The 26,846-nt window shown below is 39.3% G+C and overlaps 1 protein-coding gene across 3 annotated transcripts in view; it reads left to right on the top strand.

Moving 5' to 3' along the window:
• Positions 1 to 26,846, top strand: part of XPNPEP3 (X-prolyl aminopeptidase 3) — a 39,672-nt gene that overhangs the window by 4,000 nt on the left and 8,826 nt on the right. For 2 of the 3 annotated variants that reach the window (XM_024579304.3, XM_045187177.2), the window contains exons 3-10: positions 866 to 1,013; positions 9,192 to 9,599; positions 11,407 to 11,609; positions 19,151 to 19,213; positions 20,038 to 20,151; positions 21,863 to 21,948; positions 24,427 to 24,607; positions 25,675 to 25,795. In XM_024579304.3, the coding sequence (XP_024435072.1) occupies positions 9,248 to 9,599; positions 11,407 to 11,609; positions 19,151 to 19,213; positions 20,038 to 20,151; positions 21,863 to 21,948; positions 24,427 to 24,607; positions 25,675 to 25,795 (1,120 nt within the window). In that variant the 5' untranslated portion in view covers positions 866 to 1,013; positions 9,192 to 9,247. The remainder of the gene's footprint in view (positions 1 to 865; positions 1,014 to 9,191; positions 9,600 to 11,406; positions 11,610 to 19,150; positions 19,214 to 20,037; positions 20,152 to 21,862; positions 21,949 to 24,426; positions 24,608 to 25,674; positions 25,796 to 26,846) is intronic. The other variant, XM_024579303.3, reaches the window with a different exon arrangement.

The raw sequence follows: 26,846 nt of genomic DNA, 5'->3' as shown, positions 1-26,846 counted from the left end.
AGAGTGATAAACACCATAAGCCTTACAATTCAGAATTATCAGGGAAAATTATGTACTTAGGATTTTTTTAAGAAAATTTCTATTACTTTATAAGACATAGTTTCTTCAGTTGTGTTCTAACTATGGATTCCTCATGAACTGAGTTAAAGACATTTTAGAAAACATGTTTTTCTTGAAAGTGTTAAATGCTTACTTCAAAATTTTGTTGAACAAAATATTTCTATATAGATAATTCAAATTTCCAGAACTGATCATCATAGCTTTGAGAAGTGATAGCAATGATAAAGGTAATGCAAAATTGATGTTTATTTACTTCACTAGTTTTTACACTTGATAAAAGTTTATCTTCCTAATACTTTTTTCTGCTGTAAGACTCCAGTCTTGCTGCTAGATGTGTCATCACTGTCACTCAAATTCTTGCCTAAAGGTTTTTGGTTTTATTTTGTTTTGTTAAAAAGGCAGTTAAAGGCCCTGACTGGGTGGCTCAGTGGGTTGGGCATTGCCCTGTAGACTGAAAGGTCACCTGTTGGATTGCCAGTCGGGGCACATGCCTGGGTCTGAGAGGCAACCAATCAGTGCTTCCCTTCTTCTCCTTCTCCCTCCCTTCTCCTATCTCTAAAAATAAATAAATAAAAGCTTTTCCAAAAAAAGCAGTTAAGGGATGAACTATAGTAAATGAATATTACCCCCAAAGAGGTAGGTAGAGTAAAACCAAACTCTGTTTAGAAAAAAGCAGCCAAGTTTTCAAGTGAAATTAATCGTTGCTTCTGCCATGAGAAGTTAAATCTGTATTTTCTATGTAAGTATATATTAATAATCTAAACTGCCATTAGAAATATGTTACTCTTTCACTGTCTCCACTCAGTGAACGATACCCATGTGTCTCTCAGTGAGGGCTTCCTTTGCTGATTCTTCATCAGACTGGAATTCCTGATGGAAAGTCGGCTGAGACTCAGGAAATGCAGCTCACCACTGAAACACACAAGAATATCAGAGTTTTTCAAAGCTGTAAGGTAAGCTTGATAGCAGCCCAGTTGATACAAATTTAAGTATTTCTCTACCCTGTCAACCTACGTGTAGCTTCAATCTTTTTTTTTTTTAAGTAGAATGGATATTTTTACCAGCTTTGAAAATTATTGATCTCTTGTGATGAGATACTTTTACACGGTGAGCTGCATTTTCCAGGCCTTAAAACTAGTAATCGTATTGTCAAAATGATGGCCTTTGGATCTAGACTGTTTGCTATGTATGTTATATACATGTTAATATTAAAATGAATGTAAATTAATATACACAAATACATGTTTATACACATATGCGCGTTCATGTCAGCTATGGGGGACAGGGATGCCTGTCCTAATTTTTACTCTCCTGGACGTTGGATTTGGACACTGGAATAAGTGAGAAGGGAAAGGAGAAGATAAAATCTTAAAACAGAATTATCAGTGTTAAAGAAACTACCAGTTATACAGTTTTTGGAAGCAAATTAATCATTTGTCTTTCTCCATGTAGAGATGCAAAACATATGGAAGTGTTGAAATGTAGGATGAAGGAAGAATAAATTATTAAGAAAAATTAAAAGGCATGTAATAAAAGTTCTGGGTGTATTATAGAAAAATTAGAGGCTAGAGATAAGCATACTTTTTTTTTAATCCTCACCTGAGGATATGTTTATTGACCGGGTGGGAGAGAGGACGGGAGGGAGAGAGGGAAAAAGGAAAGTGGGGGGGGGAGAGAGAGAGATCGATGTGAGAGGGAAATATCAATCAGCTACTTCCTCTACACGTCCCAACTGGGGATCAAACCCACAACGACCTAGGTACCTGCCCTAACCAGGGAGGTAACTCATAACCTTCTGGTGTACAGGTCAATGTTCCAGCCAATGAGCCACACAGCCAAGGAGATAAGCATAAATTTTTTAAAAATTACTCATAATTCAAGCACTCAGAGAATACCACTATTGAGATTTTTGCATATGTATCTTTCTGGGCATTTCTTACATAAGTAGTGTGTGTGTGTGTGTGTGTATGTATGTGTATACACACAGAATATCCTCATCCCCATACACTCAGTTCTTAAATCCATTCGCATCTTTATCATCACCACCATCAAACATGGACTGAATGATGACATTTATCTAGCCATTTCAAAACACTTTTTTATAGATTACACTTAATAGGCAGATAAGTAGCCTAAAAAAGTTTTGTATTCTACAGTTTCTCAACTTAATTTCAAGGCGTACCTGTTTTTATAAATTAATGTATCTTCTTTTCCCACTCCCTGTGTACCTATGGAATTTTAAAAATAACTATATATTCGTTGATTATACATTTTTCTCATCTTTATCTTCTGAATTAGATTTTAATGCAGAGTGAACACTGAAGCCTTTATGTGTATAAGTTGATAGGTGACTAAATCTATATGTTTAACCTGTATGTGTGATACATGTTGACTACTCATTTGAAGGTACCATCATACTGATAACTAGCTTATAGAACATCCATAAACTGTCACCTGTCCAGTGCAGAAATATAGAGTATTCCTTTATTTACTTTTCTTTTTTTTTTCTTTTTCTTGTATTCCTTTATTTTTTAGTACTGGCAGAATAAGAAAATTTTGCGGTATCATAAATTTCATAGAGGTGATGTGTTATAAAATTGTACACCTGAAACCTATATAATTTTATTAACCAGTGTCACCCCAATTAATTCAGTTTTTAAAAAAGGAAATGAAAATCGATGACACTGAAAATAAAATTCAAATTGAATGCAGAGAAACCCCCCAATTTTCATGTGGTTTAAATACTTTAAAAATAAATGAATCTTCTATTTTTCTCTTTAACCTTTGTGCATATTTCTCATTCATATTGCCAAATTATCTGAGGTAAAGATTAACCCCAGGCAAGAATCAGGAATCTTCTCAAGAATTGACTGTTAAGGCTCGTGCATCACTTGATAGTCGTGTTGTGTGGGGAAGCCAAAAGACTTTCAGGACATCTGTGTAAATAATTACTTTGATAGGAATAGTCGTTGTCCATGTAAGTTTGACCCTTCCGAGGTCCTACTTGGCTTTAGATGACCAGAATGACCACCTCCTCAAGTGTAAATCTTTAAATGGTAATAGTTATAAACTGATATTTATATTGTGATTACTCTTCTAAACATTTTATTAATTTATTTAATCCTCTTGACAACTTTGTGAAATGGGTGCTATTATTGCCACCAATTTAAAGATGAGGAAACTGGGGCACAGAGCAGATTAGTAGCTCTGCCCAAGTTAGTTGTTAAGCCAGGATTTCAACTTAAAAATTCTGGCTCAGAGTCCACATTTAACTACAAAACAGTACATAACACCTGTGCCAAAGAATAGTATCTGAAAATTATTTTAAAAGTCTCTTTTTGTTACAGTATTTTTTTTAATTAAGATTTTATTTCTTTATTTTTTGAGAGAGGGGAAGGGAGGGAGAAATAAAGGGAAAGAAACATCAGTGTGTGGTTGCCTCTGACGTGGCCCCCACTGGGGACCTGGCTTGCAACCTAGGCATGTGCTGTTACTGGGAATCAAACCTGCAACCCTTTGGTTCACAGCCTGCGCTCAATCTACTGAGCTACACCAGCCAGGGCCTGTTACAGCATTTTTGATAAAAATTTCAACTGAGAAATCTTGATGTAAAAGTTCTTTGATGTTTAGAGAGTGATATACTTTGTTTTGATGTGGTGAAATTTATATACAGTGAAGTACACAGATCTTTTACACCAACATAACCCATACCCAGTCAAGACATAGAGCATTTTCATCACCCCAGGAAGTTCCCTCATGCCCCCTCCACTCAATCCCCACCTCCATCCTCAACCACTGCTTTGGTTTTTACCAAATGGATTGTTTTGCTTGTACTTAAATTTCATGTAAGTGGAATCATACAATATGTACCCTTCCTGTCTAGCTTGTTTTTCTTAATATATTCAAATAAAACCTATTTAGAGTATTTTTAGTTGTCTATTTGGTTATTTTATATTTTCAGAGAGATCTGTGCTTTATTTTATTAAGGAAATATTTATTGGCTTTTTCTTCACCCCCATTCTCCAACTATATAGTCGTAGAATAATTTATGAACTATTTCCTTATATGTAATAAAACTACCTAATATTAAAAAGAATTATTTTCAAGAATGTTGCTTCAAAATCAGACCATGTTCAAATCCTAATCCAGTTAGTTTCAGGAAATGATTAAAACACATACCTAGATTGTACCAAGGACCTGCATCTTTCCATCCATTTTCAGTCTTTATAAAACTTTCCTCTCTGACTTTTCTGCTTCGCTGATAAAATATGAAGAACATTTTTCTTACTGTCTTGTGAGGCTCAGTCCTTAAATGTCCCGGGAGAGCTTTTCTTCTTGACTGCAGAATCTCAGAATTATGACACTTGGCTTTTTGTACAGCCCAGCTTCTGACATCTAGGCATTTGATTGCTTCAGCCAACTTGTTAGAATAGCCCCTCTATCCTTAATTGATTCCACATGATAAAATACTAATTTTGTTTCTTAGTATTTCACAATTTGACAAAGTTGCCAGAATGACCATGCAGATGCAGTTTTATCAGAAGAAACTAGCACAGATTTACTGTATTAGTACTATGATCAAACGCCGTAACAGCTGCCAAGTTTACTTCTAGGATTAAAGTTCATCACTTCATCACCTCTTTTTCCCCTTGAATGATAAGAAAAGGTGTCTTTTTCTTTGGATAATTTTTCTGTCACGATCAAGAGTTCTTTGTCACTTTGGGACTTCAGAAGCTTGGAAGCATTTAGTTAGTGATGCACCCCCTGGTATTGATAATTAGTAAGTTTGAGAAAATACAGCGAGTGTTTTAAATATTTCTCATGTAGTCAATGATATGAAGTTGAATTCAGCAAAGAGAGGAATGCTTTGAAGGGTATAAAAGATGGTTTTCCAATCCTGCTTTGATTTGATTTTTAAAAACTATTTTATTTATTTATTTATTTATTTTTAGAAAGGGGAAGGGAGGGAGAAAGAGAAGGAGAGAAACTTAATGTATGAGACAGACATTGATCAGTTACCTCTCATATACCCCTAAACCGAGGACCTGGCCCAAAACCCAGGCATGTGCCCTAACCGGGAATTGAACCCGCGCCCTTTCAGTCTGTAGGATACAACCAACCCATTGAGCTATACCAGTGAGGACTGCTTTGACTTGATTTTGAAAACAAAATAATTATATCTTTTTTCAAAAATTACTTTCTAATGTATAAATAAACGTATACTCTGTTATTAATGAAAATGAGAGCTAACCCGTAGATTAATTAAAGTCATTAAAATTGTGAATATCCTTACCTTCCAAAATTAAAAGAAAAACACAAAATGAATTTATTTTTTATTTTGTTTTATTACATGGACTTTAGCTGTGAAGTAACCAATGCAAAGCATAGGAAAAGGAGAAAGTAAAAAGATAAAAAGGGAAGGTTGAGTAATCCACCAATTAAAACCAGCTTCTGCTTTTAAAAAGAGTATTTACCACTTGGGTAAATTGGGAAATTTCCAATGTTGGGTAACTGTGTCAGACTTAACATGAATCATTATCAGGGGAATAAATAGTTAAGCTGTTCTTTGGCTCTGGTACAAGGTTCAGTGTTCTGTCCAAGAGCCCTAGGGGACTCTTAGCCAGCTCAGTTCCAGAAGGAAGAAATGTGATGTGGGCTCTTTCAGGCCCAGCTCTGTTATTTTTGCCTGATTCAAACTGACCTATAAGGCCGTCTCTTATTTTTATTTCTTACCAACTTAATAAAAATGTAACTTTTTTCTTGCACATAAATAAAACTTAAATAAAAATTAATATTTTCTTAGTGGAATGCAAACTACAGAATTCGCTGGAGAGGTCAGCTATACATTTGTAAAACAAAACTGGTTCCAGTCATTAAACAATTGAGTTACGTATGCTGAACATGAATACTTAGAAAATTCAAAGGTATTTGGTCCAGCAATTTCTTTCCTGGGGATTATCCCATAGAAATAAAAGCACCAGTATGCAGGACATAGAGTATGAGAATATATGCACAAATATATTTATGGTAGCAGCAAAAAGCTGAAAACCATGTGAATGCTTGCCAGTGTGGAAATGGCTCAATAAGTTATGGTACATCACCCCAAGAAATACTATGTGGACATTAAGCAGAGTGAATTGAAGCTATGTGAGTTGACTTGGTGGGAGAGATTTTCATATGGTATTCTCTTGGAAAAGCAAGATACAGAAATGAATGTATAGTATCCCATTTTTGTAAAACACTAGTGACCAAAAACTTCCTAAATGCAGGTACATGATATATATGTGTGTATGATTTTATGAGTGTTAAGAGAATGGGAAAGGTTGTATATGAGATGACAAACGTGGGCATGGTACTAATGTAGAAGGAGGAAAGGGGGGAGGAGTCAAACAACGAAGGAAAAGGGGGAAAATGTTTAACTATTAAGAGTTCAGTGTGATGTGATTATATTTATGTACAAGAATAGGTTTGTATATAGAAGGACATGAAATAGTTAACTTTAAAAAATTCAAAGAGACAAATCAGTTTGGGCTAATCAGGAAAGCCTTTTGAATGAGTAGAGTCTAAAAACAAACATGTATTGTGCCTAAGATCTTGAAGTAGAACTGTCATGGAGGGAGAAGAAATTTCAGAAAGGAGACACATTGCAAGCAAGGTAATAGGGAAAGAGCAGGTGGGACTTATATAAGACATTAGAAGGAATTAATGTCAGAATAATTGGAGTAATGATAAGAAAAAAGTTGGCCAAGTCGCTAAAGACCCCATATTGTGTGAGTTCATTTATATGAAATCTCTACAATGGACAAATCCACAGAGACAAAATAGGTTAGTGGTTACCAGGGTTGGGGGAGATTGGGAGGAAATGGACGTGGGGTTTCTTTTTGTGGGGATGACATGTTTTAACATCTATCGTAGCGATTGTTGTACAGTTTGGGGAAGATGCCAAAAGCCATTTAATTGTATATTTTAAGTGGTTAAATTTTGTGGTATGTAAATTATATCTCAAAAAAGCTGTTTAAGAAAAAAAAAGTTGGCCAGATAAATTGGGGTCACCTAGTAGAGGACTTTAACATCCAGGATTAACAGTTTGAATTTGCTTTAATGGACTACAAGGAGTTATAGGTTTATGAATATGGTGTGGACTTTTCCTTTTTCAGCCTCTTTTTCTCTTTATTTGAGATTTAAAAGTATATCATTTAAAAATTTAAATAATATAATAAAGCATGTTAAATAGAAAACACCAGTCTTAACTTGCTCCCCGTAGATTACCACTATAAAAGTTGTGATTCCTTTCTGAATTTTTTTCTCCTTTTTTTTAATGTGATGAAGATCATGTCATCCATCTTGTTCTGAAATTTCTTCATACAGCAGTCCTTCACGGCTATTTTCCATACTTGCATATGGAGACTGGCTACCACAGGGAATGTAACTCATTATAGAGTCATCGTCAAGATTAAATGAGTTGATATATGTAAATAATAGTACAAGACACGTAGTAAGCATTTGATAAGCATTAGATGTTGTTTTACTATTATCATTACTAAGCATAGGCTGAGGGATGCAGCTTTTGTGAGTGATTATTTTAGTAGTTTGGTTTGGGGAACGTAAAGTGAAAGCAGGCATTATTTCCGTTTCAGAAAGGAAGTATTCATTCAGTTATCACTGGGATAGCAGCCAGGCTAGGTTACTAACAGCACTAAAATTAACGACTAATACATAACACTTCACAACAGAGGTGGTTAATGTAGGTTTTGGGGCTAGCGTAAGGGACTCTGAGCCTCTTGAAATTGTATGTCAACAGTTTGTATGTACCTGCGTGTAAGGAGGATGAATACATGGCCATCAAAAAGGTCTCCTTAAGAACCACATGCTCTACCAGACTTGATTCTCATGATAGCCCCAAGAGGTAGAGAATGCTACAGGGTTTTTAGGGGGTACCAAGGTGGCTCTGACCCATAAGGAGATTATGTATACCCAGCACACTGTTAATAAAGGTGGAGAATGAAAAGTCCTATTAGCAAGTTATCATTATTGTGCCTTGAGAATTCAGAAGTTTATTGTAGCTCTTGATTCAGGGATAGCTTTTTGGCCTTAAATCTATTAGGTTAAAAACTGTATATCATTTAACAAATATTTATCAAATACCCACTATATTCCAGTTGTTATTCTAGCTGTTGGGAATATAACATTGATAGGCAAAAATCTATGTCATCGTGAAGCTTACATTCTTTTGGGGAAGTCATACGCAGACAATGTGACCCTTCTCCTCACCGTTTTACTTTTTAAGATTGTATTTATGTTTAGAGAGAGGGGAAGGAAGAGGAAAAGAGAAGGAGAGAAACATCAATGTGTGGTTGCATCTCACACACCCACTACGGGGGACCTGGCCTGCAACCCAGGCATATGCCCTGACTAGGAATTGAACCAGTGACCCTTTGGTTCACAGGCCAGCACTTAGTCCACTGAGCCACAGCAGCCAGGTCTCCTCACCTTTTATACTGAAACTTCAGGACACCTTTGATTAAATTTCTCATCTTATGTATTGACACTTCAGGGCAGCGTTGATTATATGCTGAACAATGCCTTCCATATAGTAATAAATGGATAAATGTTTGATTAAGTGAGTAAGAGAATGAACCGAAGAGGTGGAAGAGATCTAAAGGCATCATGATCTGTTTTTAGGCAGAACCACGTTTAACTAGCTTTTTTTTTTTTTTTTTTTTCAAATTTTTATGATGGAATATAAATTTTATTTTATTTTTTAAAGATTTTATTTATTTATTGTTAGAGGAAAAGGGAAGGAGGAAGAGAGAGGGAGAAATGTTGATCGGTTGCCTCTCCCACTCCCCCAACTGGGGACCTATTCCATTAACCAGACATGTGCCCTGACTAGGAATCAAACCAGCAACTTTTCAACTGGCTCACAGGCCAGCCTCAATCGACTGAGCCACACCAGCCAGGGCTGCAATAGGAATTTTAAACCTGGGTATCTCCATAGTTCTCCATGTGCAATGAGGAGATTTAGCATAAATTGAAGAAATGAAGTTTGGTATCTCCATCTAACATTAAGCTACCTTAAGTACTGTGGCACTATAAAAATGCAAAGCATCACTGTTGTTTGTCATTTCTAGGGGAGGTGACTCCAGGACTATCCCAAGTGGAATATGCACTTCGCAGACACAAATTAATGTCTCTGATCCACAAGGAGGCACAAGAGCAGAGCGGGACAGACCAGACAGTGGTTCTGCTGTCCAACCCTACATACTACATGAGCAATGATATCCCCTATACTTTCCACCAAGACAACAATTTCCTATACCTTTGTGGATTCCAAGAGCCTGATAGCATTCTTGTCCTTCAAAGCCTCCATGGCAAGCAGTTACCAGCACACAAGGCCATGCTTTTTGTGCCTCGGAGAGACCCCAGTCGAGAACTTTGGGATGGCCCACGATCTGGCACCGATGGAGCAATAGCTCTAACTGGCGTGGACGAAGCCTATACGCTGGAAGAATTTCAGCATCTAGTACCAAAACTGAAAGGTAACAGATGGGAGCAGAAGTCAAATCATGGGCCAGGTTGGGGTTAAGACCTTCCTTGCCTATTTAGACAAAGTTCTTCATGTCCTAAAATGATTATCCATAGCAGTGTTTCCCTTAAGCACCAAGAAAGGAGCGTAAAATATTTTCCACAAGACTGGGCTACTTCAAAGACTTCATTTATTCATTTGCTAAGTCTTACTATATTATTCATTCACATAGACTGTTAACTGTCCAAATTTGAAATCCCAAAGAGAGAATTTCCTTGAACGGTTATGGACGGGTATGGGCCACTCTTCATGATTATTGACCAGTCTATTGACTTCCTTCTTACTGCTTTGCCAACTCTTCGAAAGGAGGCGGTAGTCTCAAAGAATGACCCATGCTTCACCAACATCGGAGTTACCTGGTAATGCATATTAAAATTGTAAATGCATAGTAGATACGGGAAATGTAAAATCCTGGGCCCCCACTCCATACTGACCAAATCATAATCTGCATTTTAACAAGTTTCTGAGGTAATTCATATACTCAGTTCATACCCTTCCTAATAGTCACTTTCTCTACCTTAATTCTGGTAAAAAGCATCAAAAAGTCACTTACAACCAACTATGTGAAATAATATAGATGACGAAGTTGGAAAATACTTAACTTTAAACAAAATAATGTTGGGATTGTAAATTTTTAGTCTAGTGTTTCTTGTGTGGTTTATAAACTATTTCTGAAGTCAGTTTCTAAAACAGAATTCCAAAATTGTTTTCAACAATCATGGAATTTACCGTACTTGTTTCCTACAAAGACTCCCTTGAGAGAAAATACTTAATTGAATATGCACAGTTAATAGTTTGAATTCTTTTTATTTGTAAACCGTTGTCTATTTTACAGCTTTCATTACCCAGCAAAGCTAATGGGACTTTCTTCATCTTCAGAGTCTTCATCAGTGTGGGGCAGAGTCATTTTCTTTGTAGCTTCATGATTTCTTGAGTGAATTGCAGGCTGTCATGTTCCAAATTACTTTGTATAAAACGTACAACCCTTTAGACTTCAATTGTTGGGATTGCTGTTCGTTGGTATTGTCAGAAAAAAAATGAAAGGGAGACTTGGTATAAGTGGGAATTATTTTCATAATGAGCCCACTTATTTTATCTCAGGCCAATGTAGGCCATTTCCTTGGGTCTCTATAATTAAAAGGTAAGCGGTGCTTGTCTGTAATGAGAGTACATAGCAGATAGGAAAGGATATCCTGAGTAAGAGTGGATTAATACCTATTATCTACTGTAGTGTTTACATAGCCATAAGTAATTGCTCCAAGAGAAGAACTTCCTTTCACTGATGCTGAGATTGTTGGTAAGGGGGTGAAATGCTTTTAACCACAAGGTTATGATTTGAGCACATTTTCCCATCCTTTGTGTTCAATTATTCAACGGTGCCTCCAGCTCAGTGGTGGTGTGGAGAACAATTGTAATTGTTCTGTTAATAAATAATAAATAAATAAAATCAAAGCTTGAATAAAGGCTTAGTTCCCTCTAGGTAGTTCCAGTACCTGTATGTAGGAACACTGAAGTTTTGGGGCAGAAAAGCTGTCTGTTCAGTCTCAGAGTATCTTGCCATTTTGAGGGAATGGCCTTTCCGATGATTTTTGATCAAACTCTTCAATTACTTTAGTCCCGAGAGAGTTTGTACTCAACCCTCTGGAGTTTCCCACTACAAGTTTTATCGTCTTGACTTTTGTTTAAGTCATGATGGCAGTTGATATTTGTTCGTGCTGTTAGTTTTATTTTAAATTTATTTTTTTGTGTCTCATTTTAAGCTGAGACAAATACACTTTGGTATGACTGGATGAGGCCCGCTCACACACAGCTGCACTCGGACTATATGCAGCTTGTGACTGAGGTCAAAGCCAGGAGCAAGAACAGAGTTCGAGCTGTCCAGCAGCTGGTACAGCGCCTCCGGCTGGTCAAATCTCCTGCCGAAATTGAACGAATGCAGATTGCTGGGAAGCTCACATCACAGGTGGGTTCCTACTGAAAAGCTGCTTTCAAATGAAAAAATCTAAGCTCTTAGGGTTCAGTGGGCACCTTGAGGTTGTGTACTTAATGCAGTGATTTCATGGCTGGTGAACATCTAGCTTCTACTTTGACATTTAGTGAACATGTATAGAGACTTGCTCAGTACCTTGCAAGGCAGGGTAAGTCTGCCTTCTTACGTCTTTTACCCATGATCTTAGTTGTTTCTCCTTGGAACAATATAAATTAATTTTATTTCCTTAGAATAACTGCAATACTAGTACCAGGAAAACAGTTTGATAAAGAAGAATCATAGGGCCCAAAATGACAATGCTTACAAATATACAATTACAGGGAAAGGATACAATACAGCAACAACATTAACTAGCATGAACATAAGAATACCTATCAGCCAATGGCCGTCTCACAGCCAGGGGCCAAAGAAGCCAGGTGCAGGCTTCTCTTACACTCCCTCAGTAAGAGCTGGACAAGATGCATTTTCTTTCCTGGATCAGGAACCACAGATGCATACATGGAGCACCTAGAAACCAGGGAGTCCAAAATCAAATCTCAACTAGAGAGTTTTCTGGTTTTGGTTATATTGGCAGATTCCTGCTATGTAACAAAGACCTTTGGAGTTCTCACGGAAACTAAGTATAGACCAGTACTGACAAACTGATACAAACTGCTCTGAAACTCCTACCAACACTCTTAATCAGTATGTTTCAGGCCTTGACCAGGAGCTATTGCATACAGGAACTATAACAAAACCGTTCAAGCTAGTTCCAGGTCTACTGAATTAACCTCATAGAATCATAGCACACGCACATCCGAAGCCCACTTTTTTAGTTCTACCTATAGTCTTCCCAAAATAAACGTTGTTTTCCATAACTATCCCCTCTTTTGGTAACCAACCCTCCTCAGTATGTGCTCTAGTTTGTCAGGGTCTTTCTTCAGGTATACTATCCAGGGTTCTAGCTACAGCCAGACCAGCAAATTACAAATGTGATAAGCATATGTCTTTGATTTTCTTCAAATCACTGATTTTTAAAATAAGGAAGAGAAGAAACTAAGAATAGATCTGTGGGATAATGTTTAGGGCTCAAGAGAGATTTTCAATCCAGTGAGCACAGGTCTTTGCACGAGGTGTGAAATCAGTTAGAAATCTACCCAGGAGTGTTCTGATCCATACTCCTATCACCTGTCCACACTGTTATCCTGAGAGACTATTTTAAGCGTTGTGCCAAAATTTAGAAGTATTGAATCTGAGCTATTGGTCCCTTTACTTACCAACCCAGTAAAGGCGTCAGACAGGGAAATGGAGTTTGGACTTACTTTTTTAATGAACAGCTTCTACCAGTGACCATTCTTTAAGTATTCCCAATCTGGTCTAGAATTACACTGTAAGATTTTGAGGGACTTGTGGTCTAGATGGCGGCATAGGTAAACACAGCTCACCTCCTTGCATAACCACGTCAAAATTACAACTAAATTATAGAACAACCATTACTCAGAATTGGCAGAAATCAAGTTGAATGGAAATCTGACAATTACGGGATTAAAGAAACCACATCCATCCAGACTGGTAGGAGGGGTGCAGACACAGAACCAGATGGTCCCATATCCACATGTGGTGGATAAAAATTCGGGAGGGATATCTTAGGTGCAAGGAGTACCAGCCCCACACCAAGCCTCCCAGCCCAAGTTACCAATGCTAGGAAGATGGTACCCCTTAACTTCTGGCTGCAAAAATCAGCAGGGATTGAGTTGGTGGAAGAAACTTCTAGAGTCCCAAGCAGTTCCTCTTAAAGGAACACATGGACTCACCTACTTGGACTCACTCCTCTGAGTTCTAGCACCCAGGTAGCAGTTTAAAAGGCACCAGTGGCATATAGGGAGGAACTGAAGTGGCTGGCATCAACATGAGAGCTGGGGCACAGCTTTCTCACAGACAGAAAGGCGAGCAGAGCCACAGAGCAAGCAGATGCCATATCTGAGACTCCATCAACCTGGCTAACACTGTTTGCCCCACCCTGGAGATCCCCTGAGGCTCCATCCCACCCAACTTACAGCTCTTAACTGTAGCTTTTCCATATGAATGGCTGGTCTTGGCTCATGCTTCACAACTTCCTAAATCTCAAACAAGCAACATCTGGCCTCAGTGAGCCCCCAGCCCCTGTACCTCCTGTTAAATGGCCCCAAGCCTAGCACTAGCAGCATCCAGCCTAGATTCACAGCTTGGCTTTGCCTGAGAATCTCCAAGCCAAGCACAAGTAGCAGCCATCTCAGATTGCTTTATAACTCAGGCAGGGTGGCCCTGAGCAAAACAGGTGAGGGCTGACCTTGCCCTCCACCACCAAGGAAACCCCAGGGCCTGCACAACCAGCAGACAGCTACAGACCATGTTGGAGCACCATCACCCTGGCCCTGCACAGCTGATCCTCCATGGAGGGTGGAGTTAGTGGTCAGTGGTCACAGCCAATCCTTCAACTGACTGGCCTGGAAAATCCCTCCCATTGACCTGTCAACAGCAACCAAAGCTCAACTACAAGAGGAGGGTGTACTCAGCCCACACAAAGGGCACACCTCGAGTACCCAGCTTGGGTAATAGGGAGGCTGTGCCACTGGATCCTACAGGACACCTACTACATTAGGCCACAATATCAAGACAGAGTTATAGCAGCTGTACCTAATACTTAGAAACAAACACAGGGAGGCTGCCAAAATGAGGAGACAAACACAGCCCATATGAAAGAACAGATCAAAACTCCATAAAAAGAACTAAACAAAATGGAGATAAGCAATCTATCAGATGCAGAGTTCAAAACACTTGCTGCAAGGATGCTCAAGGAACTTAGTGCAGACCTCAACAGCATAAGAAAGATCCAGTCAGAAACAAAGATAAACTAATTGAAATAAAGAACGATTTATAAGGAAACGTCAGTACAGTGGATGAAGCCAAGAATCAAATCAATGATTTGGAACATAAGGAACCAAAAACAACCAATCAGAACAACCAGAAGAAAAACAAATCCAAAAAAGGAAGATAGTATAAGCAGCCTCTGGGACAACTTCAAGAGGTCCAACATTGGCATCATAGGGGTGCCAGGAGGAGAGGAGAAAGAGCAAAAATTTGGAAACTTACTTGAAAAAATAATGAAAGAAAACTGTCCTAATTTGGTGAAGAATATAGACGTGCAAGTCCAGGAAGCACAGAGAGTCCCAAACAAGATGGATGTGAAGAGGCCCACTCCAAGACACATCATAATTAAAATGCCAAAGGTTAAAGAAAAAACTGAAGGAGTTTATCACCAAACCATTATTATGTGAAACATTGAAGGGTTTTATTTAGGATAAGATCAAAACTGAACAATAAAATGGCAATAAATACATACCTGTCAACAACTGAATCTAAACTAAGCAAACAAGAACAGAAACAATCATGGATACGGAGCAGGTTTTCATCCCCAGATGGGAGGGGATGTGAAGGAATGGGTGAAGAGGTGAGGGGATTAAGAAGTACAAATAGGCAGTTAAAGAAGAGCCATGGGGATGTAAAGTACGGAATAGGGAATGGAGTGGCCAAAGAACTTACACACATGAGCATGGACGTGAACAATGATGTGGGGATTGCCAGCAGGAATGGGGGGTGCTGGGTGGAGGAGGGTAAAGCGAGGAAAACTGGGACAACTGTAACAGCACAGTAATATATAATCAAAAGATTTTTGGGTGCTTGGGCAAAATAATTTTCTTAAGAATAATTACGTTGTATTTATGTTTTTTCAGCCCAAATGAAGGTTTCCCTTCTTTTGGGGTACAAGCCAATATAATTTATGCCTATGTGATACTGATGAGTTAGATTTTCTTGAAGTCTGATTTGTTTTAAAATAAGTAAGGGACCTTGCCCTTGGAGTTCAGGAACCTTTACAAAATGGAGCGTAGGTACGATATATGGGCGGAAGTAAAAGTGGGATGGGAGTCAGACCGTGTCCAGGCCCGATCTCCCCTACGGCTGACGATATGTCCTGCCTCCTGCACATCTCTACCTGAATTTCCTAAAATTACCTAAATTTGTGCTCTGCCAGTTGTACCAAATCTGACTCTTGTATTCTTTTTCATGATTAATAATGTGAAAGTTACCTATATATAATAGTTCTCCCCAACCCTTATATCTAATTAACTAGTCCCCAAGTTCGCTCCTAAGGAGGCAGAATAGTGTAGTGGAAAACAGAGAGACCTGGGTTTAAATACCAAGGTGTGTTATTTTGGCCTGTGCCTAGCTCACAGTAGGACACCTAGTAACCCTCTGCTGTCTGTCTCCTTGCCTCTGTTAGTGCCTACTTCTAACTCCATCCCAGCTAGAGTGATCTTTATAAATCAGACTGTCCCTCTCCTACTTAAAGCCCTTTGGTGCCTCTCTGATGTTTTTAGGATTAAACTTCAACATGCCCACGCAGGGCCTTTCATGACCTGGCCCCTTCTGCTTTCCCTTCCAGCTTCGTGGCTCATTCTAACACATGTACTTGACACTCCAGCCACACTGAACATTCTCAGATGTCACAGTCTCCCCACTTTCACGTCACCCACATGTGGACACACACCCAACACCTTCATGAAATCGTCCCTGCTTTTTCTCTCCACTGCCCCTCGCCATAAGCTGTACAGTGCCTACTCATGATGTGTTCTGATTATGAGATGCACAGAGTGAAATGCAGGAAAAAACACCCATTTCACATTCTGAAAGACTCAAAATACGAACATTTAAATAGCACCTGGTGAAGTAAGAGGGTCAAGTGTTAATTAGGAATGTGAACTACGTTGCAAAGAGACAACCCTAGTAAGAGGCGGCAGTCGTAAAGTCTGCCCCTGGATCTTTATAGGAAGACACCACACACATCGTAAGGATAGGTAGCACTAAACCAGGTGCCATCATCTGCGAAGAAATGGGCTCGTAGAAGGCATATTCATTACAAAAAGAAATAAGGCAAGGTCAGGCATTTGACATCCTAGGAAGCAAGAAGAACTTTTCTATTCACTTTAGTCTGTGTAGCAGTGTAAAGGGATCATGACTGCAAAAATTCTCTGCTATTCGGTAAAAGTTTGAAAGGAAATTAATTTTTAAAAAAATCCCTCTCTTAAATGAATGAACCTCACTGGAACTGCCACATTTTTCTTTTTTTTTCTACTTTTGTTATATATTTATTTTATATATATAATTATATATACATACATTATATATATAATTTATATTACATTTATTAAAGTATTTTTTTGTTTTTTTAACTTTTTTTATTGTTCAAGTACAATTTTTTGCCTTCCCCCCCACCCCTTCCCACCACCCCAGTCCTCCCCACCTCTCCACCTCCCCACCTCCCCTCCCCTTCTTTCTTTTTTTGTTTAAGGTTTTATTTATTTTTAGAGAGAGGGGAAAAGAGGGAGGGATAAAGAAAGGGAGAGAAACATCAATGTGTGGTTGCTTCTCACACGCCCCCTAGTGGGGACCTGGCCTGAAACCCAGGCATGTGCCCTGACTGGGAATCGAATCAGAGACCCTTTGGTTTGCAGACAGGTACTCAATCCACTGAGCCACACCAGCCGGGGCTTTTTTTTTCTCTTTCATTTTTAGATTCATACCAAATTTATAGTGCTAACTAGTTATTTATCAACATTTGTGTGTGTTTATAACCACTTTAACTGATTTTAATTGCTAATCATTCAGCAAATTTTATTAAGTATTTTGTTAATTTATTTTTAGACAGAGGGGAAGGGAGGGAGAAAGAGATGGAGAGAAACATCAGTGTTTGGTTGCCTCTCACACACCCACACAGGGGAACCTGCCTCAAAACCTAGGCATGTGCCCCAACTGAGAATTGAACTGGTGACCCTTTGGTTCACAGGCTGGCACTCAATCCACCCAGCCACACCAGCTGTGTCTCATTCAGCAAATATTTATAGTAACGTAGCTACTGTGGTACCAGGTACTGCTCTAGGTTTTAAGGATACTACGGTGGTGAGCAAAATGGATAATCCGTGTGTCCCTGTCCTTACATTCTAGTTGAGGCGAGACAGGAGACAAACATACGATAAGTAGGCAGCTGGAATGAAATGCTGTGAAGTAAAATGAAGTAATAGAAGGAGAGAGAGCATGATGGAAAGTACTAATTTAGATAGAGGGTTCTAGAAGGGGAAAACATTGGGGGAAAGATCAGAATGAGAAAAGGGAGCAAGCCATGCAGATATTCCCACGGCCATCCCATTTGCTTTTCCTCTGTTGGGCTCTATGGTGTTGTCATTTCCTTGTATATTGGAAAATGTTATTCAAACAGTCCTTCACACGTTGCATTCACTGTTAGAGTCTAACAACTCGAGAGAAATTCCTTTCTACTTGCAGGAGCATATAGTTATGTCCCTGTGCAACTGATTTGGTTTTGTCCCACAGACATTGGAAATTATTCAACTGACAGTTTTTCTCTTTATGTCGGCTGCTAGAAAACTCCAAGGTAAATTTGTGGCCCATCTATAGTAGCCATAGTAATTATGGTGTGCATTATTTTTTTGAGCTTCGTCCCCTTAAGCCTTGCTTTTCTTTAACTCTACCCAGAATTTATGCTGTTTTTTATCTTATGTATTCATGTAAGCTAATCAAATCCTATTTGGGCCCTGACTGGTGTGACTCAGTTGGTTGAGCATCGTCCCACAAAGTGAAAGGTCGCTGGTTCGATTCCCAGTCAGAGCACATGTCTGAGTTGTGGGCTCATTCCCGGTTGGGGCATGTGTGAGGGGCAACCAGTTGATGTTTCTCTCCCTCTCTTTCTCCCTCCCTTCCTCTCTCTCTGAAAATAAATAATAAATCTTTCAAAAAAATCCCTATTTGGAGTAAGGTACCACAGTGAATTATAAACAGGTATGTTTATAAGAATAGAAAAACACACACATATGGGGTGGGGTGGAGGGATGGGGAGAAAAGGCATAAAACTGTAATTGAATAACAATAAAAATTTTTAAAAAGAAGAAAAAAAAAAAGAAAAACACACAACATAGATGTAGTGTAGCCGTCACAGAGAATTAATTGCCAAGGGACATTTGGCAATAACCGATTATCACTGGGAAGTGCTACTGGTATCTGCATTGAATAGGACAGCCTCCATAACCAGGAATTATTTAGCCCAAAATGTCGATAGTGTTGAGGTTGGGAAACCCTACTGTAGACTGGACTTTTCAATCCGTAATTTCATTCATTCCGGGGCTACAGAAGCATTTGGTTACATAAATGACAAATGTGTTTCATGTAGCTTATTCTAGCGTACAACATATATTCTAACTGGGAAGGTTGGATGCCCTTCCACTAAATCTGTGATCAGTCAGACATTTCTGAATGCAATATTTTCCCCTTCAGAAATTTATATTGTCATGCCCACAAAGTCACAACTTCAGGTTCACAAAATTGGGAGAAAGGGGTGCTTTTCATTTGAATTCCAGTATTTTAAATATTTGAATAAGCACAATAGTTAAAATAAGATTTCTTTTTATCCTCCATTCCCTTCACAGGCTTTCATAGAGACCATGTTTGCCAGTAAAGCCCCTGTGGAGGAGAGCTTTCTTTATGCTAAGGTGAGCTTTAAATTATTGGAAAGCTTTTGGGGGAGGCAAATGTAAAATAATTTCATTGGTCTGCAGATGGCATCTGTTTGGCTCTCATGGAAGTGACCAGGATATCAGTGGGGAGGATTTCGTTCTTAAATGTCACTGGTAATTTATTAGATGAGTCTAAGGTGTGCGGAGCTACAGTTAAATGAAGAAAATTTCAGAGTAGAACCATTGAAGAAGGAAAGGCTTACGTGAAAGTGTGATGAGAAGACTGGTACTGGTTAAGTAAATGTAAAGGCAGAGAATTGGAGGTCAAGCCGTACATAGTCACAAGTGGTTGTCACTCTCAAGCTCCATCCTAGGACACAGTGAAATGCATAGAATTTACCATTTGCCTAGCATCTTTTTGAAATTTTCCAGAGCATGTAGATTAGTAGCTATTTGAAAGATTGATACGAGACATTTAGAGCTGTTGTTAAAAATGCAAGCTGTATTGCAGTGTTTAGGAATAAACAAACAGTAACGTGACGTGACTGTATCACTTTACTCAGCCTTGATCACAGGTTTTCTGGGTCCTCTTCTAGACTTAATTTGCAAATCACAGGAAATTTAGGACACAGAAGAAAAGAGCAGATTTAATAGTAGGATTGAATAACAGGATTGGAATAAGAATAAGAAGTGGCCTGAAATTACAGCATAAGAAGTTTTGTTAGATATGATGAATAGTTTTCCAGTGATGACTTAAGGGAATCGGACTTACAGGGAGGTATGGGCTGTTGAGGAGAATCTTGGCCAGGACATCCCTAAGGAAATCCTTTCTTCAGTCACACTTTGCTACTGTTTTTCAGTTTGAATTTGAATGCCGGGCCCGGGGAGCAGACATCTTAGCCTACCCACCTGTGGTTGCTGGAGGTAATCGGTCAAACACTTTGCACTATGTGAAGAATAATCAACTCATCAAGGTACATGGAATGCCCATCAGCACTGCTTCCTCTGGGTCCAGATGCCCTAGCAGAAAACTCACTATCCTCAGGGTCCCCTAACCTGCAGCTTTCACCAAATAACTGCCATTTATTTAAAGTACTTTCTGATTTATGAAATGCTTTTACAGACATTGTCTCATTTGATCCTCACACTGGCACTGTGAGATAGGAGCAATTATTGACATGCCACCTAATAGGTGAGGAAAATAAACTTTAAGAAATTAGGTAACGTGGTAGTGCACAGGCAGGTATTCTACCCTAAAGCCTCTGCTCATTTTCTTTTATAACACCCCTTCTCTAACGACTGGTAGCTACGGTGGGCCAAGCACATGGGAGCAGACAGCTTTAAGAATACATTATTAGCACCCTGGCTGGTGTGGCTCAGTGGGTTGAGTGCCGACCTATGAACTAAAAGGTCACTGGTTTAACCCCCAGTATATGCCTGCTGTTGGGGGCATGTGCCTGGGTTGCAGGCCGGGTCCCCTGTTGGGGGTTGGGAGTGTGCGAGAGGCAACCAATTGCAGGTTGCATCAATGTTTCTCTCCCTCTCTCTCTAAAAATAAATAAATAATTTTTTAAAAGGAATTCTTTATTAGCTATGAAAGAATTTATCTTTTATGGTTCTCTCCAAATGACTATACAAGTAACGGATTGTGTATTCCTCTAAATCCACTTTTAATTATTTTAATATTCAGTAAATTCAAAATATCAATACAGCAAACAAATTATACAGCATGTTATTTAAGTGAATACCCATGAACCACTCAGGCTACTCAAGAGTTAGAACATTCCCAACACCTTGGCTCTGGTGTACCCCGTCCTTCTGCCTTCATCCCACAGCACTCACTGGTGGCCTGCGTTTCTCAGTTTGTCGTTCCCTTGATTTGTGTGAATACTTCCATCACATGTGGTGGTATGCTTGCTTATGAGATACATAAACATTCTGTATGTCATATGTAGTTTTAGGGTGCTTAACTTTTAACTCAGGGTGTTTTACTCATTAATTGTGATGATATTAGTTGTTTTCTAACAGGAAATTTATTCTATCATTTTGCCAAAAGCAAAAATCACATCTATTCCTCAAAGTTACTGTTACTGTCTGTGCACTTACTGGATCATTACTCTGTGGTGTGCCAAGTTCTGTGCTTGTTTAGAGATAAATAAGATACGTCCTGTCTTCAAGGGCACAAGTAGGTCATTTCAATGTAACATGACAAGTAGTAAGATAGAGAGATACCTAAAGTTTTCTTCTTCCCCCACTTGCGTTTTGATAGGGAACAGAAAGGAAGGGAAGTGATATCCTAAAGTTAAATGGCTAAGAGTAATTGTATATGAATAAGTCCCTAGGTAAAATCCTTACCTAGGATTTTATTAGTTAATGGTGATAGTGATAACAGTGACATTTATGATGTGCTGATGTTTACACCTAGAAATTCACACCCAAGCATTCTGGTTCCAGAGCCAATGCACTTAACCACTATACAATGGCCCCTTTCTTAAGCCACTGAATTCACTTGAAAAATTTAGATGCTGTTTCTTGTGAGAAGGAACCAGAGACAATTACTTTTCTTTAAATTAGAGCTTTTAAAAAATAGGTGTAATGTGAAAGGCACAAGGACGTTAAATTAAAAGAAGAAACCACCGATAATCCAGGGGGTGCCTGCTCTGACCCATCTTACTTCTGTTCCAGGATGGGGAGATGGTGCTGCTGGATGGAGGGTGTGAGTCTTCTTGCTATGTGAGTGACATCACCCGTACCTGGCCTGTCAATGGCAAGTAAGGCTTCTAGAGATCCCACTGCTTCTTGGAATATGGTTATATTTAGAATAAATGGCTAAAAAGATAGGCAGTACTCTATAGCTCGGATTAACTGCCTTTGCAAAGCTCCTGATTATTTGCTAAGACTGTTTTATTCATCATGTCACAGAATCGGGCACCTGGAAGCACCTCTTAACATCCACACACACATATGTATATTTGTATATATATATGTAGGTTGGTAAGTTGATTGATTGATTGATTGATTGACAATGATTGATTCATTTAAGGAATTGACTCACACATTTGCAGGGCATGCTAGAAATTTAACGAAACAGCTGATGTTGCAACCTTGAGGCAGAATTCATTCTCCAGTATAGCAAAGCAGTTTTGGCATTTAACTCAATTAGTATGATACATTTTGGCCCATGTTTCAGCCAACCAAGCAAATAAACTATTAGAGCCTTTGTGACCCCTCGTGCTATAACCAGAATCTCTGCTTAGTGGGCCCATATCAATAAATTCAGCCTGATCCAACTTTATGTTCCTCCCACCTTATCCCACACGTCACTATCCGTCCCCACACATATTCTCAATTTTTTGTCTATATAAATAGGGAGAATTATGTAGTTTTTTGGTTGTTGGGTCACACTTTATACCTCACCTTTCAGGACCTGCTAGGTAGGAGTACAGTATAGTTAAAAGTCCAGAAGCAAGTACCAAGGCAGCTGCCTGTAGGTTCTCAGTCAAAACAAGGTTAATCTCAGATGGTGGTAGAAGGGCTGCTTTTACCAGCAGAGATGCCTCAGCAGAATTTAGGGGTTCAGTGTCCCCAGCTCCATCAGGATCGGTCAGAATTGCACAGTTCAGATTTGTGCGTTCTGGTGTATGTAAATTTTACATTTAAAAAGCTTGTGAAATATTTAGTAGTACTGTGGTGGCATGGAGTATGGATACAAACATAACAATGTTGATAGTCACCCAACCTGAGAGTTGGGTGTGCAGGTGATCATTATACCACTTTATTGTTATATTTAATATTCCTCTATTAGGGGACATTTAGATTATATCTATAATTATAAAAAAATATTACAGTGAACATTTTTTTGAATTTCAGATAATTTTTTAGGATGGGTACTTATAGCAGAATTACAAGCTCAGATTATATGAGCCTCTTTGAAGACCTTTGATTTAACTGGCTGTACTAATTTACACTCCTAGCAACAGTACACGAAAATACCTATCATATACAACCCCAGTGTAGTTATTTTATCATTTTTCCCCATGATTGCTAAAGAAATTATTATTCTGAAGACACGTATAAGTTACTACTAACCAGAGTATTGACTGGTTTATCCCATGACACGTTTTGCCTATAAGAAGTGGATCCCTAAGCCTTTTTATTTATTTTATTATTTTTTTTAATGATGAAAATTGGGAAGGATCACGAGTGACCTGGTCTGGCCCACTGACAGCATTCATAACTGGGCGCATCTTCTAGCCTCAACTCGTGTGTGTGTGCTGAACGAAGGACTGCTTCCGCCGTGGTTTGAAGAGTTATTGCTGCTCCTGTTGAACATCTAGGCTGTGATTAGGTCCTGTCAGTAATGATATGTTGGTACTGATTAAACACCTACAGTGCCCCATCATCATCACATTGGAGTTTTTCTCATCAAACTTAGAAGTAAATGTTAAGCAAAACATAATTCCACAGCTGAAAAGTTTTTGCTTTTGTTTTAAAGAAAGGATTTATTGGACCATCCTGCTTGCCAGCACAGGACCGGGTTCATCTAAACCACCAGCAGCAGGGTTTGGTGCAGAGGCGACATGTGCACCATCCTAGAATTGATGGGCGCTTCTATATGTTATGTTTAGGGAAAGAAAGATGTTAAGTTGTTTTGAAATAACTAACATTGTCTACAGTTAAGGAGGGTAGGCAGCGCAGTTCTAGCATAGGAGCCCAGTCCAGAGGAAGAAATATTTATTACTTTTTTTTAAAGATTTTATTCATTTATTTTTAGAGAGAGAAAGGGAGAGAAACATCGATGTGTAAGAGAAACATCAATTGGCTGCCTCTTGCAAGCCCCCAGCCAGGAAGCTGGCCCACAACCCAGGCATGTGCCCTAACCGGGAATCAAACCGGTGACCTCTCGTTTCACAGGACGGCGCTCAACCCACTGAGCCACACCAGCCAGCGCGAAATATTTACTGTTTTTGATTGGTTACAGGTAACAGTCCTGAAAGTTCATGCGCATGCTGGATGTGGTGGTGGCTGGTGGTTGGCTCATACATGCCTAGAACTTGATTCACAGCTCCAACATACATTCAAATACGAGCAGTCTTTTGTTAGTTGGCACAAAGTAATTAACTGGTTATCTACTCCTGTCTCTTCTCTCACTCTCCATAATTTGATTTTTAACATCTCAGAATTTTTCTCTTGTCACAAACCTCTTACATTATCAGTTAATTCAAGTTCTTTGGTTTTCCTGTCCCCAGGTTTACAGCACCTCAGGCAGAACTTTACGAAGCTGTCCTAGAGATACAGAGAGATTGTCTGACCCTCTGCTCCCCTGGAACAAGCTTGGAAAACATCTACAGCATGATGCTGACCTTGATAGGACAGAAGCTGAAAGAGTTGGGGATCATAAAGAACATTAAGGAAAATAATGCATTCAAGGTACCTCACTTCTTTTGACTTCACTTCTCAAAAACACCTTGCATGCTGCTCGGTTTTTATGTAAAGCTAATCAGATTTAGAAATGGTTTGTGATTTTCCATCTGTAGAAGGAACTTGGATTGAATGTGGATTACAACAAAGCGAGTCAGTACTTATTCCTCCCAGAAGGTGGCAGCACATTCTATTTCATTGTATACTGCATAGCTAGCTCAGTCATCAGAGGACATAAAATGAAGTCTAGTGCATTTCCACTGCAGACAGTGGAAAGGACACAAAAAGGAGGAGAGGTTAACTCTTAATTCTTTTGTGGTGATTTTGAAAAGGTAGAGGTTGGAGGGGATGGTGTTTGTTGCTTCAGTTGACATTGTTGAGACTTTAACAGTATCCTCAAGGGCATGTCTTCAGTGAATTTCATCTGTGTCCAAACTGTAATGGTGTCCCGTAAAAATGTAAAGCCTCAGCTTTAAATTAAAATGCCGGGTGGTAAGGCCAAACAAACCATTAAGGTATCTCCCATTTCCACAGATAGGCTGCCAGGGGGGTTTTATCAATAGGAAAGAAACTATAAATTCCTCTTGTGCAGGCCAGCGAATCTTTAATTAAAAGATAGAAATATCTAGGCCAGTAAATGCCTGATAATTAACTGTGTTATCTGATGTTTCAGCCTGTTCCACAAGATGTTGAGAGATACTTAGGGTCCCCAGAGTAGACTTTCTAAGGGGTGTGTGAACATTGAAATTAGAACTATTCTAACACAATCATTCTCCTGTTCCTGAGAAAAGAGATTTCCATTTGCCATTGTTGCTACTGGGGTTACCCAGGTCAGCATGTGTGTATATGTTAGACAGCAGGAATGAAAATGTAGCATAGTTCATCTACACCGGCAGAATTTCATATGGGAGGTGGCAGTTGATCAGGTCTCTTAAGCAGTAGCCCAAGGACAGGTTCCACATAAGCAGCAGAGCCATGGGGAAGGTGTTAACATGTGTCTCACTGATTCATACATGCCCAGCTTTCCCCTTTAGGGGTCACTGCTCTAATAACACTGTGGCAATTATCTTCTCCAGGCTGCTCGAAAATACTGCCCTCATCATGTTGGCCATTACCTCGGGATGGATGTCCATGACACTCCCGACATGCCCCGGTCCCTCCCTCTACAGCCCGGCATGGTGATCACAGTGGAGCCAGGTAAAAGGGGTGGGTAGCAGCTTCTGACCCCTTGGGACACAGACTAGTAGTGTCAGATAAAAAGGAAAACATCATTTATTCTCGCCTAAAATAATATAATTAAATTAGGAGTGGGGGCAGAGTATGACTCCATGTAGAAGGGAACTTTATTTTAGATTTTTCTTGAGCTTTCTTATTTAACATCATACAATTGATTTAATTTGACTTCTCCAGCAAACAATACAAGGGGACAACTCTCTATAAGTAGATATTAAGAAATAAATCTTGCCCAGGGTGGTGTGGCTCAGTGGATTGAGCACCGACCTGTAAACTGAGAGGTCGCTGGTTTGATTCCCAGTCAGGACACATGCCTGGGTTTCAGGTTGGGATCCCCAGTGTGGGGCACGCAGGAGGCAACCACACATAGATGTTTCTCCCTCCCTCCCTCCCCTGTCCAAAAATGAATGGATAAAATCTTTAACAAAAAAAGAGAAAGAAATCTTTATCAACCATGTCTTCGCCAGGGCCAATTTGTGCTAGTCTCTGGGCAGTAGTGGTGGGCTGCTCACACTACTGAAGCTCCCAGAGCTTTTCCTGCAGGAAGACCCTCAGACACACCATATTCTTAGCTGCACCTCCTCGGCAAACTGCACTGAACTGCCCATATTACCCTACTTCTTAGTATCCAAATTCTTTCTCCTAAGCTTCAGAGAAAGCTGGTAATTTCATGGTTCCTGGCTTGCATGATGCTAAGCATTGGGCAGATTTCAACAGAGAAATGGTAGCCATGACAAAGTGTGAAGAGTGATATTATAAGAGTCAGTTTTTTTTTTTAAATATATTTATTGATTATACTATTACAGTTGTCCCATTTCCCCCCCCACTCCACTCCATCCTGCCCACCCCCCTCCCTCCCACATCCCCCCCCCCATAGTTCATGTCCATGGGTCATATTTATAAGTTCTTTGGCTTCTACATTTCCTACACTATTTTTACCCTCCCTCTGTCTATTTTCCACCTATAATCTATGCTACTTATTCTCTGGACCTTTACCCCCCTCTCCCCCTCCCAC

Source organism: Desmodus rotundus, unplaced genomic scaffold (genome assembly GCF_022682495.2).
Source record: "Desmodus rotundus isolate HL8 unplaced genomic scaffold, HLdesRot8A.1 manual_scaffold_217, whole genome shotgun sequence".
Taxonomy (NCBI): domain Eukaryota; kingdom Metazoa; phylum Chordata; class Mammalia; order Chiroptera; family Phyllostomidae; genus Desmodus; species Desmodus rotundus.
The sequence above is the reverse complement of the archived record's forward strand: the minus strand, read 5'-3'. Positions and strand labels throughout refer to the sequence as shown.